This window comes from Mustela erminea, chromosome 2, assembly GCF_009829155.1.
Source record: "Mustela erminea isolate mMusErm1 chromosome 2, mMusErm1.Pri, whole genome shotgun sequence".
In the NCBI taxonomy this organism is placed as follows: Eukaryota; Metazoa; Chordata; class Mammalia; order Carnivora; family Mustelidae; genus Mustela; species Mustela erminea.
In genome coordinates, this window is record NC_045615.1 from 108,725,075 (window position 1) to 108,739,006 (window position 13,932).

The 13,932-nt window shown below is 46.1% G+C and overlaps 1 protein-coding gene across 4 annotated transcripts in view; it reads left to right on the forward strand.

Annotated features, from left to right (window-relative positions):
• CC2D2A (coiled-coil and C2 domain containing 2A) overlaps positions 1-13,932 on the forward strand; it is a 133,774-nt gene that overhangs the window by 90,316 nt on the left and 29,526 nt on the right. For all 4 annotated transcript variants that reach the window (XM_032333880.1, XM_032333881.1, XM_032333879.1 and 1 more), the window contains 7 exons: positions 708-800; positions 1,875-1,966; positions 5,187-5,354; positions 8,525-8,630; positions 8,821-8,930; positions 10,443-10,539; positions 10,973-11,071. In XM_032333880.1, coding sequence (XP_032189771.1) covers positions 708-800; positions 1,875-1,966; positions 5,187-5,354; positions 8,525-8,630; positions 8,821-8,930; positions 10,443-10,539; positions 10,973-11,071 — 765 coding nt within the window. The remainder of the gene's footprint in view (positions 1-707; positions 801-1,874; positions 1,967-5,186; positions 5,355-8,524; positions 8,631-8,820; positions 8,931-10,442; positions 10,540-10,972; positions 11,072-13,932) is intronic.

The window sequence follows — 13,932 nt, forward strand, 5'->3', positions numbered from 1 at the left end:
TTCTCCCCTTCCCCCCCAACCATGCTCTCGGGCACACTCTCTCTAAGACAAGTAAATAAATCTTCGAGGAAAAAAAAAAAAAATCTTGGGAACAGCTGGCTTGAGTTGCCCAGGCTGGGTTAGGAGCCTCTCTGGGTATTCAGCTGTGACCACCAAAGGACTGCAGCAGAACATGGCAGCTTCCTGGGCCCCCGGGGGATTTTATTGATAGAAAGAGAGAGGAAAGTCAGCTGCCTAAGACAAAGCTCATGCACCCTGTACGCCTCCAAATAGGTGACCCATGTCAGCTGTGGCCAGATGCTATTTACTATTTTTGCAATTGCTCTACTTAAAATAGAAAAGACAAAAATGAGAACAGAAGCTTTGGCTGAGTTGCTCGGGTGAGCTTAGCATCTTGAACTATAGTGAGTCTCTCGGTTACCTCTGTGGCTTCTTTCTTCCTACATGAAAAGCTTATGTTGTAATTGCACTACAGAATTATCTTCTACTTATAAGGCAGTTCAGCCAGCTGGTTCCAAAACCTGCATACTGCATCCAAGATCAATCTTGAACCAAAAATGAAGAGGAAGGTGGAAGAAACACTTAGAACCATAAGTTATTATTTAAACCACAGGTGATAAATTATCTGATTTAAGATAAATTCTCTAGTCTCACGTGGGAAAGTACTAGTAATTCACAATCACAAAATGATTCCTTTTTAATTTTAGGACTATGAGAAACGTTTACGAGACAGAAACATAATTGAAACCAAGGATCACATAGATACCCATAGGGCCATAGTAGCCAAGTACCTCCAACAGGTAAGGAATATCATTTTACAGAGTCTTCAGAGGGGAAAACAGCCAGTACCCTCACACTGGGGGAAGGGTGATGTCTATTCTTCCGAAGTTCTCTGTGAGACAAACATCACTTAGCCTCTCTAGACTTTTTTGCTCATAATTACAAATATGAAATTAGCAGCCATCTTCATCTTTTGAATGTATGGAACACCAGGATGTATCTCATTTTATGATAGTGGTTATCTTAAGTGAGGCATGATCACAAGGGATAGAATTTCTAAGTCACAATTTTTCTCATATTTCAATGTTTGTATCATATCACCTTTGTAATGAAAAAATTTGATAAATCACATACTGACTGCCCTGATGCACTAAAAACTTGAAATATCCTTTTGCCCTTCCTTCTCCTAATAAATGTAACTTATTGGAAATGCTGTAGTCACTAGGGCACATTTTTCCCCCACAAAAGATCTACCCTGTGGGCTCCGTATAAAAAAAAACAAATTATGGGCACCTGGGTGGCTCAGTTGGTTAAGCAATTGCCTTTGGGTCGGGTCATGATCCCAGAGTCCTGGGATTGAGTCCCACATTGGGATCCTTGCTCAGCGGGGAGTCTGCTTCTCCCCTTCCCCCACTTGTGCCCTCTCTCTCCCTCAGTCTCTCAAATAAATAAACAAAATCTTTTTTTAAGCCACCATTTATTATATTTAAGACATTCTCTATTTAAGGAATAATTAGAAAATAAATCAGTCTAAATAGAGAAAGAAGTTAAGAATCTGAAATATATGTGCTTCAAGATGGGTCCTGTTTTCTCTAGTTGTTCATTCACTCAGCAAAATTTCACAATCATCCACCAGGAACTTTCCCTCGTCTCATGAATATAGCAGTGAGTGGAACGGAACCCCCTCTGCCTTAGGGGGGCATTAGTGAACAAAGCGGGATGATTGCTATAGGAAGAGGTCAGTACCAGGGAGAAAAGTGCACGTGTGCTGGGAGGAGGCACTGAGGTGACATCAGGTGAAGACTGGAAGGAGTGGAGGGAGTGAGCTGTAATGTTCCGGGAACATTTGAAATAAAACACCTATCTGTCCTCAGGTTAGAGAATCAGTGATAAATCGTTTCCTGATTGCAAAGCACCATTTTCTTCTTTCGGATTTGGTCGTAGAAGAAGAAGTTCCCAATATCAGGTAAGAGTGAAGAAGTCTTTTGTTTCTTATCAAATTATTTTCATTGTATCATATTAAAATTTTCATGTACATAGAAGATTTTTATCCTTGTTTGGTACGTATTTGGGCCCCCGGTAGTGCTGGGAACTGGTAAAACCTGATTAATGCCTCATGGTTACAGTAGTTGGAGGATTTTACTGAGCAAGTCACATGAGATGCTCTCCATCATGCCCAGTACACACCATCTCATCTCCTACCATGCCCAAGTCAGCTCCACCAGCCTTTGCCAGTTCCCTGCTGCAGTCAGATGAAGTCTGACAGCATTTCCCTCCTGCACGCCCCTGCTTTTCCTCTACCCCTTCCAGTCTGTCCCTCACTCCCCTGCACACATGCACACACGGGACCGAGGGGGTGCCTCAGAACCAGCCCTGGGATTCCAGGTGGTGGGGAGAGACTGAGAGCTACTGTGTGTTTGGTGAGGGGTCAGGGGTAGCAGGGAAAATGGGTATTCACGTAGAAACTGGGATTTGATTGCATTTGCTCAATTGTCTCCCTGTTACTTAGAAAAATCTTCAAATTATCTCAACTAAAGGTAGAAGCATAAAAGGTGAAAAATAACTTTCTATATTGGTGGTCTTGTGTAGTGCATTAACTTCGCGACCTGTCTGTGATTAAGTGTCTTGGTCTCCTAAAAAGTTTATTTCCTGCTTGTACTTTCTCTCCACTGCCAAGTTGGGCAGGAGACCAAAAAAAAAAAAAAAATTCCATGGCACCCCCTTTCTTTGTCTTATATCCAGGAGGGAGACTGTACCCACAGACTCCCATGCACACCATCCCCTTCTTTCCAGGCCCCGGGTCCAGTCACTGAATGTATTTTTTCAGTCATGAAAATTATATTTTAGAATAGATGGTGATTTTCATGCTGTTTTTCCATTTCTTTTCTTTCTTTTTCTTTTTCTGCTTTACTTTCTGCATTAAGTTCTGAAGGCTCGGGGTATGTTCTTTCTTCTTTTAATTTTGGTTTGCTCTTAGTATTAAACTAAGATGTTTCTGTATGTGATGGTCCCAACCACCAAGACATTCCCATGCAGACTGCTAGTGGGATGGCAGTCTCAGGAGAAGAGCCACCCCTGGGGGAGGGGAGGAATTGTGACAAAGAGAAGGGCTGTGCCAGGTTAGGACGCTCTGCTAAAGGTGTCTCTCGGAGGTCCCCAAGTTTGGGTTTGGTGGATGTCCTGGCACAGTGATTAATAAGATGGGCTTAACTTGCAACAGAGTGAACCCTGAGGACATTATGTTGAGATAAATCAGACAGAGAAAGACAAATACCGTTTGATCTCACTTATAGGTGGAATCTAAAAAGGCCAAACTAATAAAAAACAGAGTAGAATTCCCACCCCCACTGGCCAGGGGGTGGAAGAATCAGGGAGATGTTGTTTAAGGGTACAACTTGCAACTAGGAATTAAATAAGTTCTGGAGATCTCAGACATAGCAGAGTGAATACAGTCAATATGTACCATAAACTTCAAAGTTACTGAACGCCTTGATCTTAATTGTTCTCCCACCAGGAAAAAAAAAAAAAAGAAGGATAATTATGTGAAGTTATAGGGGTGTTGGCTAACTCCACAGTGGTAGTCATATTCCAGTAGGTAAATGTATCAGACCAATACATTGTACGCCTTAAATATACACAATGTGATATGACAATTACATCTCAATGGAAATAAATTAAAAATACTAAAATGCAGATAATGAGTCATGCACAGAAAAAGAGATTTGCAATATTACTCTGCTCACACTCTTTTTTTTTTTTTTTTTGGTGGGGGGAGACAGTTATAGTTCATAATTTCCCATTATGTTAACATGTAATGGGCCAGCTCTTGTTTTAAGTGAGTTAAGAATAAATATATGTCAGTATTTTCCAAAGCAGAAGAAGGTGGTCGTTTAGTCAGAGTGACCCAAGCTGCAGCCACAGCTCCCGCTTCCTGAGGAGCCTTCAGCAAACCCCGTCCCCTCCCAGAGCCTCCAGTTTCTTTATGTGAAAAATGGGGTAAATAAAGGTTAGGCTTCTCAGGATACGAAACAGTCTCTGGGAGGCACCCATCACTCTGCTCAATTCATAGAAGGGGCTGGTCAATGGCAGCTGCTCTGGAAGACCCCGGGAGCAAGCGGGAGCCCATCAGGGGCTGGGGCCTCCCCAGCTGGTTATAGTCCTTGGAAGGAGGCCACTGAGCAGCCTGGTGCTGGTGGGGTGGCCAAGAAGCGAGAGCGGGCAGGAGGCCAGCGCTGTCCCCGGCTGTGGAGCCCCATGGCATCTGCCTGTGGGTCCAGAGTCACATCTGTGCTTCTGCTCAGTCTCTGGGCTGTATTTGATGACCTGTTTCATGGCCCTTTCTTCCGCCGTGACTCACTGCCGTGCTTCCATCTCCTGGAAGTGTTTACGGGATTTCACCTCACCGAGAGGGAGAGTGAGGAGAGGGATCCTCCCGCCCACCCCTTCCTCTGGAAAAATCATTGCCATCATGCCATCCTCATCTCTCCAACAGCTGCCATTTTAGGGCATCCACCCAGTGCTAGACCAGGGCCTGGGTGCTTGGCCTACCTACCCCCCTTTGTCCTCTTCATCACCCCAGGAGGTAGGCATGATCATCCCCATTTTACAGATGATGAAACAGAGACCAAGAGGTGACATGACTTGCCCAAGATCAAAGAGGGGAGCCAGGAGTCCCACAGCTTTGTCTAACTCCAGAGGCTGAGTCACCTGGGAAGTGCCCAGGAAGGCTGGGAATGTCACCGTGGGAATGGAGCAGGTTAATGCCCCCAGCCTCAGGAGAGGGAGCATCCCCGGAGGAGGGAGACACGGGCCCTGAAAGGGCACGGCAGCCTGGGGCAGATGAGGAGGAAGGGCAGAGGGCACCCCATGCGCAGGACTGGCCCTCGAGGCCAGGAGCAGGAGAGCATCTGGGGGATGAGTGGGCAGAGCACCCGGCAGGAAGCAAGAGGGGCCCAAGCACACTTAGCTTGCTTCTGACCGATAGCAGCTAAAAGCAAGGCTAAGGAGCCACACCAGAGGATCTCCCCAATATGAGAATTTCTTGACAATTTCCACCCGCCCCCTTAAAAAGACAGTTTTTCAGGGGCCTTCGAGGGCCCCTTGGTGGGGGGAGTTTGGGAAATTGTCTCATAGCGTTCCAGACCTTTCCTTTCCTCAGAGTCCTAATCCTGCTCTATGATCATTAGCATTCTGGGGCTAAGCCTTTTCAAGCTGGCAGAACAAAAGCGACCACTAAGGCCAAGGAGAAAAGGTCGGAAGAAGGTGACAGCCCAAAACCTGTCCGATGGAGACATAAAGGTGCTGGTGAACATCATCCGGGCTTATGACATTCCCGTGAGGAAGCCAATGGCAAGGTGAGAGCCCTCCAGATGGCCTTGGAATAGAGAGTACGGTGTCCCAGCCAAGTGGGTCACTTCCTTATAGCATGTCCACCCCTACTTTGAACATAGTGGTTGATCATGGGGGCCAGGGGTGGGGGCAGTCTTACTGAAGCCAAAACCCTATTGGTTGCAACTAATAGAACCAACTTAGTTAATTTAGGCTAAAGAGGGGATTCATTGGGACTATCTCAAAGAACTCAAGGTTAAGAAGTACAGCTGAACTGCATGGTGGACAGTGGACAGTAAAAGATTCAGATGGTTCTTCTGAGGCCCCATTGTCTCTCTCGCTTGCTTCCCCCTGTGGGTCTGCCTCATCTCCATGCAAAGGAAGTAAGTGGTCCTTTCAGCCACGGTACCATCCACTAAGCATCAGTTTCTCAGGAGAGAAGCTGAAGGTCCCGACTTGGGTCAGGGGTTGATCCATGGTCTCATCACCTACACCCAAAGAGGCAGGGTCCCCAGGCCCAGGCCTGAAGGTGGGGAACAGTTCTCAGAGAAGTGGGTGTGAACTAGGCAGATACCCAAAAGGTGTATGTCCTAAGTTCTAAATAACACATGCTACGAGCATAAAAATGTGACTTCCCTTTTATCTTCTCCGAGACATGAGCGATGCCTACTACGTTGCATTACACTAGGGCAGTGGGGACCCCCCCTCCAAGCCAGGATAAAGTGAGCCTGAGTCTCTTGCCCCTTTAGAGAACAGAGATGAGCAAGAATTCAGGAAAGAAAGAGCAAGAATTAAAACTTCTGCCAGCCAGTACCTTTGCCAGTGTAATGAGGAAGGCTGACTTTCCTGCCCGCTCACCAGCTTCCCCGCACTGTGCTAAGGCTCTTTCATACAGAGTATCTCACTTACTTTTCACTATTATTAATATCTCCTTTTCACAAAAAGGAAAAGGTGTGGCTGGCTCGTCCAGAGTCATCCAACTCCATCTGATTCACAGAAGAGCCCCGTTCTGGACTTTGGAATCTTATTTCCTCTCTAGGATCTTGCTTTTACATTTATCCCCCATCCATCATTTTACCCTTTTGTTTGAACTGCCTAACCCTTCCACCCATTACAGAACATCTGATCATCACCAACTATTCCCACCATTGGGTCACTAGTAAATGCCCATTTAAGTTCTCGAATCTAGCATTGCTTCCTTGAGCCAGAGCCCCATGCCTTCACCTTGATTGCATCAAAGCTCAACTGTGGGGAGAAAAGCTGTTTTTTTTAAATAATATATAGGTGTTTCTCTTATTTTGGTCTCTGTAGAATTTTTTTTTAAGTGTTAAACCATTCCGTTCAAATTACAAGGAGGCTGGGCTGATCCTCTGTGTTATACATTTCCGTGTAGGCTCATCAACACAGCTCAGATAGCAACGCTTGCAATGAGCCTGTCCGAATCTCCACCCTCTACCCTTGCATCAAACTAGATCGGATTTTTCATCACCTGCTCTGTACTCTCCTAGCTCATGCCCATCCCTGTGGTCTAACATGAATCCCACTGGATTGTGGTTATTTGTTTACATGTCTGCTGGCCCTTTTCAATGGAGCTGAAGTGTGTTGTGTTTGTCTTTGCAGCCCCAGCGTCTAACACAGGCTGCAAATATAGTAGGCATTTAACAGATGTTTTGGTGATACTGTAGTCAGTGGTGTTCCAAAGAGAAAAAGGATTTCTCTAGTAGCTCTTGTGTTAAATATTCCACTTCTATTGTCTCATGGTTTGCCTGATACCCTAATCTGTGAAAAGGGAGGACAGTTTGGTAGAAGGAGACAATGTATACCTTATAGCCCAGTAGTGAATATGAATAAAATATTTGGTAAAACGCAAGGTTCAGGGCAAATATACAGGTGTGTTGTTAGGATGAGGAGAAAGGTATCTGGAAGTGACTCTCTCAAGATAATTGTATTTTCTTTTTTTTTTAAGACTCCCAAAAGGGCTGGGGTGTCTGGGTGACTGAGTTGATTGAGCATCTGACTCTTGATTTTGGCTCAAGTCATGATCTCAGGATCATGAGATCAAGCCCACATCAGACTCCGTGCTGGACATGGAGTCTGCTTAAGATTCTCTCTCTCCCTCTCCCTTTGCCCCCCACCCACCCCACCCTTACCCACCCACCCTGGCGCACGTGTATGTTCTCTCTCTCTTAAAAGAATCCCAAAAGGAGGCCCCTGGGTGGCTCAGTTGGTTAGGCAACTGCCTTCAGCTCAGGTTATGATCCCAGAGTCCCAGGATGGAGTCCCACATCAGGCTCCCTGCTCAGCAAGGAGTCTGCTTCTCCCCCTGACACCCCCCCTTCTCGTGCTCTCTCTCTCTGTCTCAAATAAATAAATAAAATCTTTTAAAAAAAAAATCCCAAAAGGGAAAGGGGGAAGACCCATAGATCCTAATTCAAGCAAGGAATTCATGAGAGTGTCTTTCGCAGTGAGGTTTGGCAGGCCCAGAGAGAGGGGTCTTACAGGGGATATGTAGCTCGCAGATACTGCAGAGTTCAGGGTCACAGAGAATGAATGCAGTGGGAGGGGACCTGGGTGGAAACAGGCAGGGCAGGCTGGCAGGAGTTCAGGATTCTACCACCTGAGAGGGACTGTGGCTCTCATTTTGGGGGAAAAAGACAGAGCCCTCACTCAGGCACCCCCTGGGAGAGGAAGAACAGGGGGAGGACCCTTTGCACTATTCCAGCCAGACATGTAGGTCTAGGGATGGAAGTTGGGGTGGCATGGGGTCAAAGGACTCTGCACCACAGCTGCTTGAAACCACTTGGGCCCAGCAGGACCCGGAATCAAATGAAACAGTGTTACTCCGTCACAGAGCCTGACACAAAGGAGGTCCCAGTCTTTGCTCCCTTCGTCCTTAAACTCTCCCTTTCCTTGTCCTGGGAACCACCATCAAAAGCCAGCTGCTGGGGTGCCTGGGTGGCTCAGTGGGCTAAGCCTAAGTCATGCCACCCCAACTTCCATCCCTAGGCCTAGGGGTGACCCATGGAGTCCATGCCACCCCATGAAGTCCACTAAGTCATGGAGAGGACCTGAGCATACTAAAAGCTTTCTGAAGTGTCAACAAACTTAAAGAAAACATCTGTCACCAGAGCCCTACCTCTTTAGAGAAGCTATCTTGCTGAGTATCTAATTCCTGTCATGCATTTCTCCCTCCTAGCAAATTCCAGCAGCCATCAAGATCTTCAAGGACTTTCAGCGAGAAACGTGCTGCTTCCCCAACCACACACAGCCCTACCCACAGTGTGGACTACCCCCTCGGCCAGGTGATAAACCCAGATGCTATGGGTTGGCTTAGATCCTTGCCCCTTCAGAATGGCCCAGAAAATGTATTGTCTCTTCAATGCTTCATTTTCTTTGCAAACACACTACTTAGTCAACATATTCTACCTCTGCCTAGAACAAAATAATTCAACGAGGTGTTACGGACTCTAACGTCTTGCTCTTCTCTTTAAGGTTTTAGTACGTCCTTTTGTAGAAGTTTCTTTTCAACGAACAATTTGCCACACAACTACAGCTGAAGGACCAAACCCCAGCTGGAATGAAGAACTGGAACTTCCTTTTAGGTGAGCATATTTTCCTCTTTAGGGAACTATAGGATATTTTGAAGAAAAGTGAATAAAACGGAGACCTGGGGGGAAATGACTATGGTGAAAGTTTCTGTAGCTCGTGGGCCGGGACAAGATCCAGGAGTCTGAGCCCAAGTCCCATACTGTTCCACTGGTACCACAACTGACTCCAGTCCAGAGGAAAAATGGGAAAATGTCCAACTTTTGAAATGCAGGTACACTGTTGAGACACTCCAGGCTACCCATTCCCTGGACCCCACGGCCCCTCCACTCTCCACTGCTTTCTGCTGTTCCTTGTCTCCCCGACTCTGGAACCTTCAAGTAAACTCCCCAGTCTGTTACTCCCTACTTTCCATAATTACGCTTTCTTCCTCACCAGAAATACTACATAGGCATTTAAAACTTTAAGTGATTTTAGGTATTTAAAAGACTCTTTATTTCAGATCTTGAAGCAGTCTTAGAAATTACCTAGTGCACCACTCTACTTTTATAGGGAAGAAATGAAAACCCAAGCATAGAAGGTGACTGGCTTCAGGCCACATAGTCCTTAGAGACAGAGCAAGGACTCGAGCTGGTTGAGTCCTTGCTACTATTATGCCCAGAGCAAGCAAAAAGAATGAGAAAACAGAAAGGCAGATGCTCAACAAAACACATACAACAGCCCAGTATGGGGTAGGGCCTGGCTGGACCCAGAGCAGGTGGTATTACAGAAGATCCCCACCCCTGCACCGCTTCAGTTTTCTATGGGAAGGTGAGTGGGACGCAGGGTCTGTTCCAGCAGCCTTGTCATCGGAGGTTTAAGGCTAGGGAATAGTCTGCTAGAGACACACCTTCTAGAGCCCCGTTGCTAAAGAAAGCTGCACACCGGCACAAGTGTCGGCTGGAGGCCTTGAGTGTAGCCCGTCCACGAGCCAGCTCAGCCATGGCCAGCTGGGGGGATGACGTGAGACTCGGCAGGGCAAGCCAGCAGACAGGGGGCTTCTCTCTGTCCAGAGCCTCCAGTCTAGGGTCCCTTCCTCCTGAGTATGGTGTTAAGTTATAGCATCTCAGTACAAAGGTAACGTGGAACATAAGGAATAGCATGGAGGACATCAGGAGAAGGAAAGGAAAAGTGAATTGGGGGAAATGAGAGGGGGAGATGAACCATGAGAGACTGTGGACTCCAAGAAAGAAACTGAGGGTTTTAGAGAGGAAAGGGAGGGGAGGACGGGTGAGCCCGGTGAAAGGTATTAAGCAGAGCACATATTGCATGAAGCAGTGGGTCTTATACATAAACAGTGAATCAGGGAGCACTACATCAAAAACTGATGTTGTACTGTATGGTGGCTAACATAATAAAAAATAATAAAAATTTTTTTTAAAAAGGTAAATGTTTGGAATGAAAACATTGCTTTTGATCCTTATCTCTATGCTCATATTTGAGTATTTTTCAGATTTTGGTATATGAATGCTCACTGTTTCCATCTTACCCATTGTCATGGTTGTCTGGTCACATGTGCCCATTTGCAGGGCCCCCAATGGGGATTACAGCACGACCAGTTTGCAGTCAGTGAAAGACGACGTGTTCATAAACATCTTTGATGAAGTGCTGTACGACGTCCTAGAGGTAAGCTCACGGTTTTGAGGAAGACGTCTGCACCCATGTTCATGTCCTCTACCCACCATGTGTCCCTAACACATTCTCTTTATGTTTCAGACTTGACATGTATCAGCAGGAAAGGGAGAAGGGCGGAAGAGAACTAGCTTTTTGATTTTTGATAACTGCCCTGGGTGTATTACATACATGGTCTTAATTCTAGAACAACCCTGTGAAGTAGACTGTTAAATCTCCAGTTTAGTGAAGGGGAAACTGAGGTGCAGAAGGGTTGAGCGTCTTTCCCAGGGTCACAAAACGATAAAGTGTATGAACCAGAATGGGCCGCAGGTCTGCCTAACCTAGACCACCGGCTTTCAGCTACACCTCGGCCGTTTTCCCAGGGCCAGTTAATTACATGAGTGGCTGACGTTCCTAAAGGTTTACGGCTTCCCATCCCCCGCAGGATGACCGTGAAAGAGGAAGCGGAATCCACACGCGTATTGAGAGACACTGGTTGGGAAGCGTGAAAATTCCATTTAGCACCATTTATTTCCAAGCCAAGGTAAGCATCTGATGTCTGAATTCCGTGGGACTCGGGAACGGCCGTGTCCACTGCTCCTGTTATGGCTTTCTCGGTGGGTCTGCCCCCTCCATACGGAGAGAACCTAGTGAGAGCGGCGGTTGGCAAGATAAGCCGTCAGTTTGGGTCATATCTGCGTGGCTTGTAAAACATCAATTTCTCTCAAAGTCAGGAGTTATTGTAGGACTCTTCCAATCTGAGAATTTTTCTAACATTTAAATAGAAGTAAAGCAGAAGGTGAGACAAAGCAGAAACATGTCGAAACGACAAAAATGGGGTGGATAGATGCCTGAGAGCAACTTGAAGGGAACAGTCAGGACAGTGATGGCCTATTTCATCACATACATTCTATTAATGCTTCTACAGTGCTCCCGATTTCAGACATAAAAAACGGTTAGTGGAGACTCATTCCACTAAGATACCCTTCTTCAGAGTTTAATGATTTTGCTTAAGGGGACCCATTAGGTTAACAATGCTTGAATGATTCAGTAGCTCTAATCTGGGACAGTGAAAGATTCTGCAGTGGCTCTAATATCCTGGTGTTAAATCCATGGCAACAGGAGGCTTTGAGCCACAAGCCTGTAGGTAATCTCCCACAGCCACAGAGGGAGCAATTTAATCCCACCCAGACCAGGTGTCGCCCGGGCCCCAGAGTCTTTGGCAAAACCCGGGCCTGGATGGGTGGAATCTCAAGGACTGTGGAATTGTGATTCTCCCCCTAGACAAAGGGACAGTCCACAGGTGAAGATTCCGTGATGTACTGGCCAAAAAATTTCCATTTCTCTCTTTGAATACATCTTAAGGGGCACCTGGGTGACTCAGTTGCTTAAGTGTCGCCTTCGGCTCAGGTCATGATCTCAGGGTCCTGCAATGGAGTCCCATGTTAGGCTCCCTGCTAAGCAGGGAGCCTGCCTCTCTCTCCCCCTGCCATTCCCTCTGCTTGTGCACTCTCTCACTCTCACTGTCAAATAAATAAATAAAGTCTTTTTTTAAAAAAGATCTTAAATGAAAGAAAAGCTGTTTAAGAGCACATGAGTTTTTAAACGAAACTGCCATGTTATTTGGCATTGCTGAATCTCACATTTGGAAGGGTACTCAGAGGTAATTACTCCCAACCCCTTCCTCATAAATGAATCTCCTTTATTACGGTAATATCCATACTCTGCTTGAGTGTCTCTAGAAATAGGGAACTCACTACTTCATGAGGCAGTTTGATCTCTTTGCCATAGCTGTGTTATAAATTTCTTCCTTGAACCATGCCATAATCTATGTGCTTCCCTACTCGTAGGTCATGGTTTGGAGCTACTCGTAGCAAGTCAAGCCCTGACCCAGTAATAACAGTAGGAGTAACTATATTGCATGCCATTACTAGCTAGTTTGTATGTCACCTCAATTAAACTTCACAACAACCCAGTCAGCTTTATTGTTCCCATTTTACAGATAAAGAAACAGAAGCCTAGATTCTAGAAACTAGAATCCCAAAGCTTACAGTGGAGTGGGGTTCAGTGTTTACCCACTTCCCACAATGCTCACATTGTGTATCCCTGGAGAACGAGATTGATAAAAGGAGAGAGAACCATTCAGCTTTGGGGTTTATACATTTCAATATTAACTTTTGAGAATGGTTTCGTCACATTTGTCATTTAGAAATTTTGTCTTACTCCAAAGCTCGTGCTCTTCCGTGCAGCCGCAGGGGACATCTGGCAGGATATGGAGACCCATTGGTCACTACTAGAGGGGGAGCTAGTGGCATCTCCACCCAGGCACCCATCCCTGGGTGGAGGCCAGGGATGTTGCAGACACTTCACAGTGCATAGGACAGCCCCACCACAGAAGTCATCAGGCCCCAAATATCAGCTGTGTGCAGGGCGAGAAACCCTGTCTTAAATCCTTATGCCCCAGCTATCTGGAGATAATGCCCATTCCTCTCCGGGTCATCAGCCTATGTCTCACATCAGATGTGCTCAGTTATTTCAGCTACACATTTCATGGCTTTGTTTCTGTGTCCTTTTTTTTTTTTTTTTTTAAGATTTTATTTATTTATTTGTCAGAGAGAGCGAGTGGTAGAGGGAGAAACAGAGTTGCCATTGATCAGGGAGCCTGATGCAGGGCTCGATCCTAGGACCCTGGGATCATGACCTAAGCTGAAGGCAGACACTCAACCCACTAAGCCCCCCAGGTGCCCTATTTTTGTATCCTTTTCTCTGCACCCCTTCACCCACCCACCCCCACTCCCAGGCTCTGGGGCAAAGCACCGATGTAAGGAGGAAATTAAACAGCAGGTCACTTAATTCCTTCCTGGAAAACACAGTCACTGAAAGTTTAACTTCCCTCTCTATTTCTTCTGAGACATAAATACCACTAAAGACCGAAATGAAAATCGGATTCTCTGTAAGCGTATGAATTTCAGATTCTGTCTCTGAATAGTGGTGTGGCATCAGACAGTCGTAATAAACGTATTGTGGTGTTGACTGTGCAAGAGTGGAAAGTCCTGTCTTTTGAAGTCTCTACAGAAGTCAGGTCATTTTATGTAAGTGGCTGGTAGTGCACCAGACCTGCATGTATTGAGCTCCTGCTGTGTATACAAAACGCTGCTCTACATCGGAGAAGGGTGGTCGAAACCTGGGTGATACAGAGATCTATTCACAGAGAGAAATCACAGAGTCTCCAGAGGGAAGTGATAAATAGGCACACACCTACAAAGTCGGGCAAAATGGGTCATGGTAACAAGTGCAAGATACACTGCCTACATGAGGCTGCTGGAGACAACGGAATAATTCACCAAGGAAATGACATCTGATCTGGAAATAGTGCTTAGTACTCTGCGAGGGGGGATGGGGGAG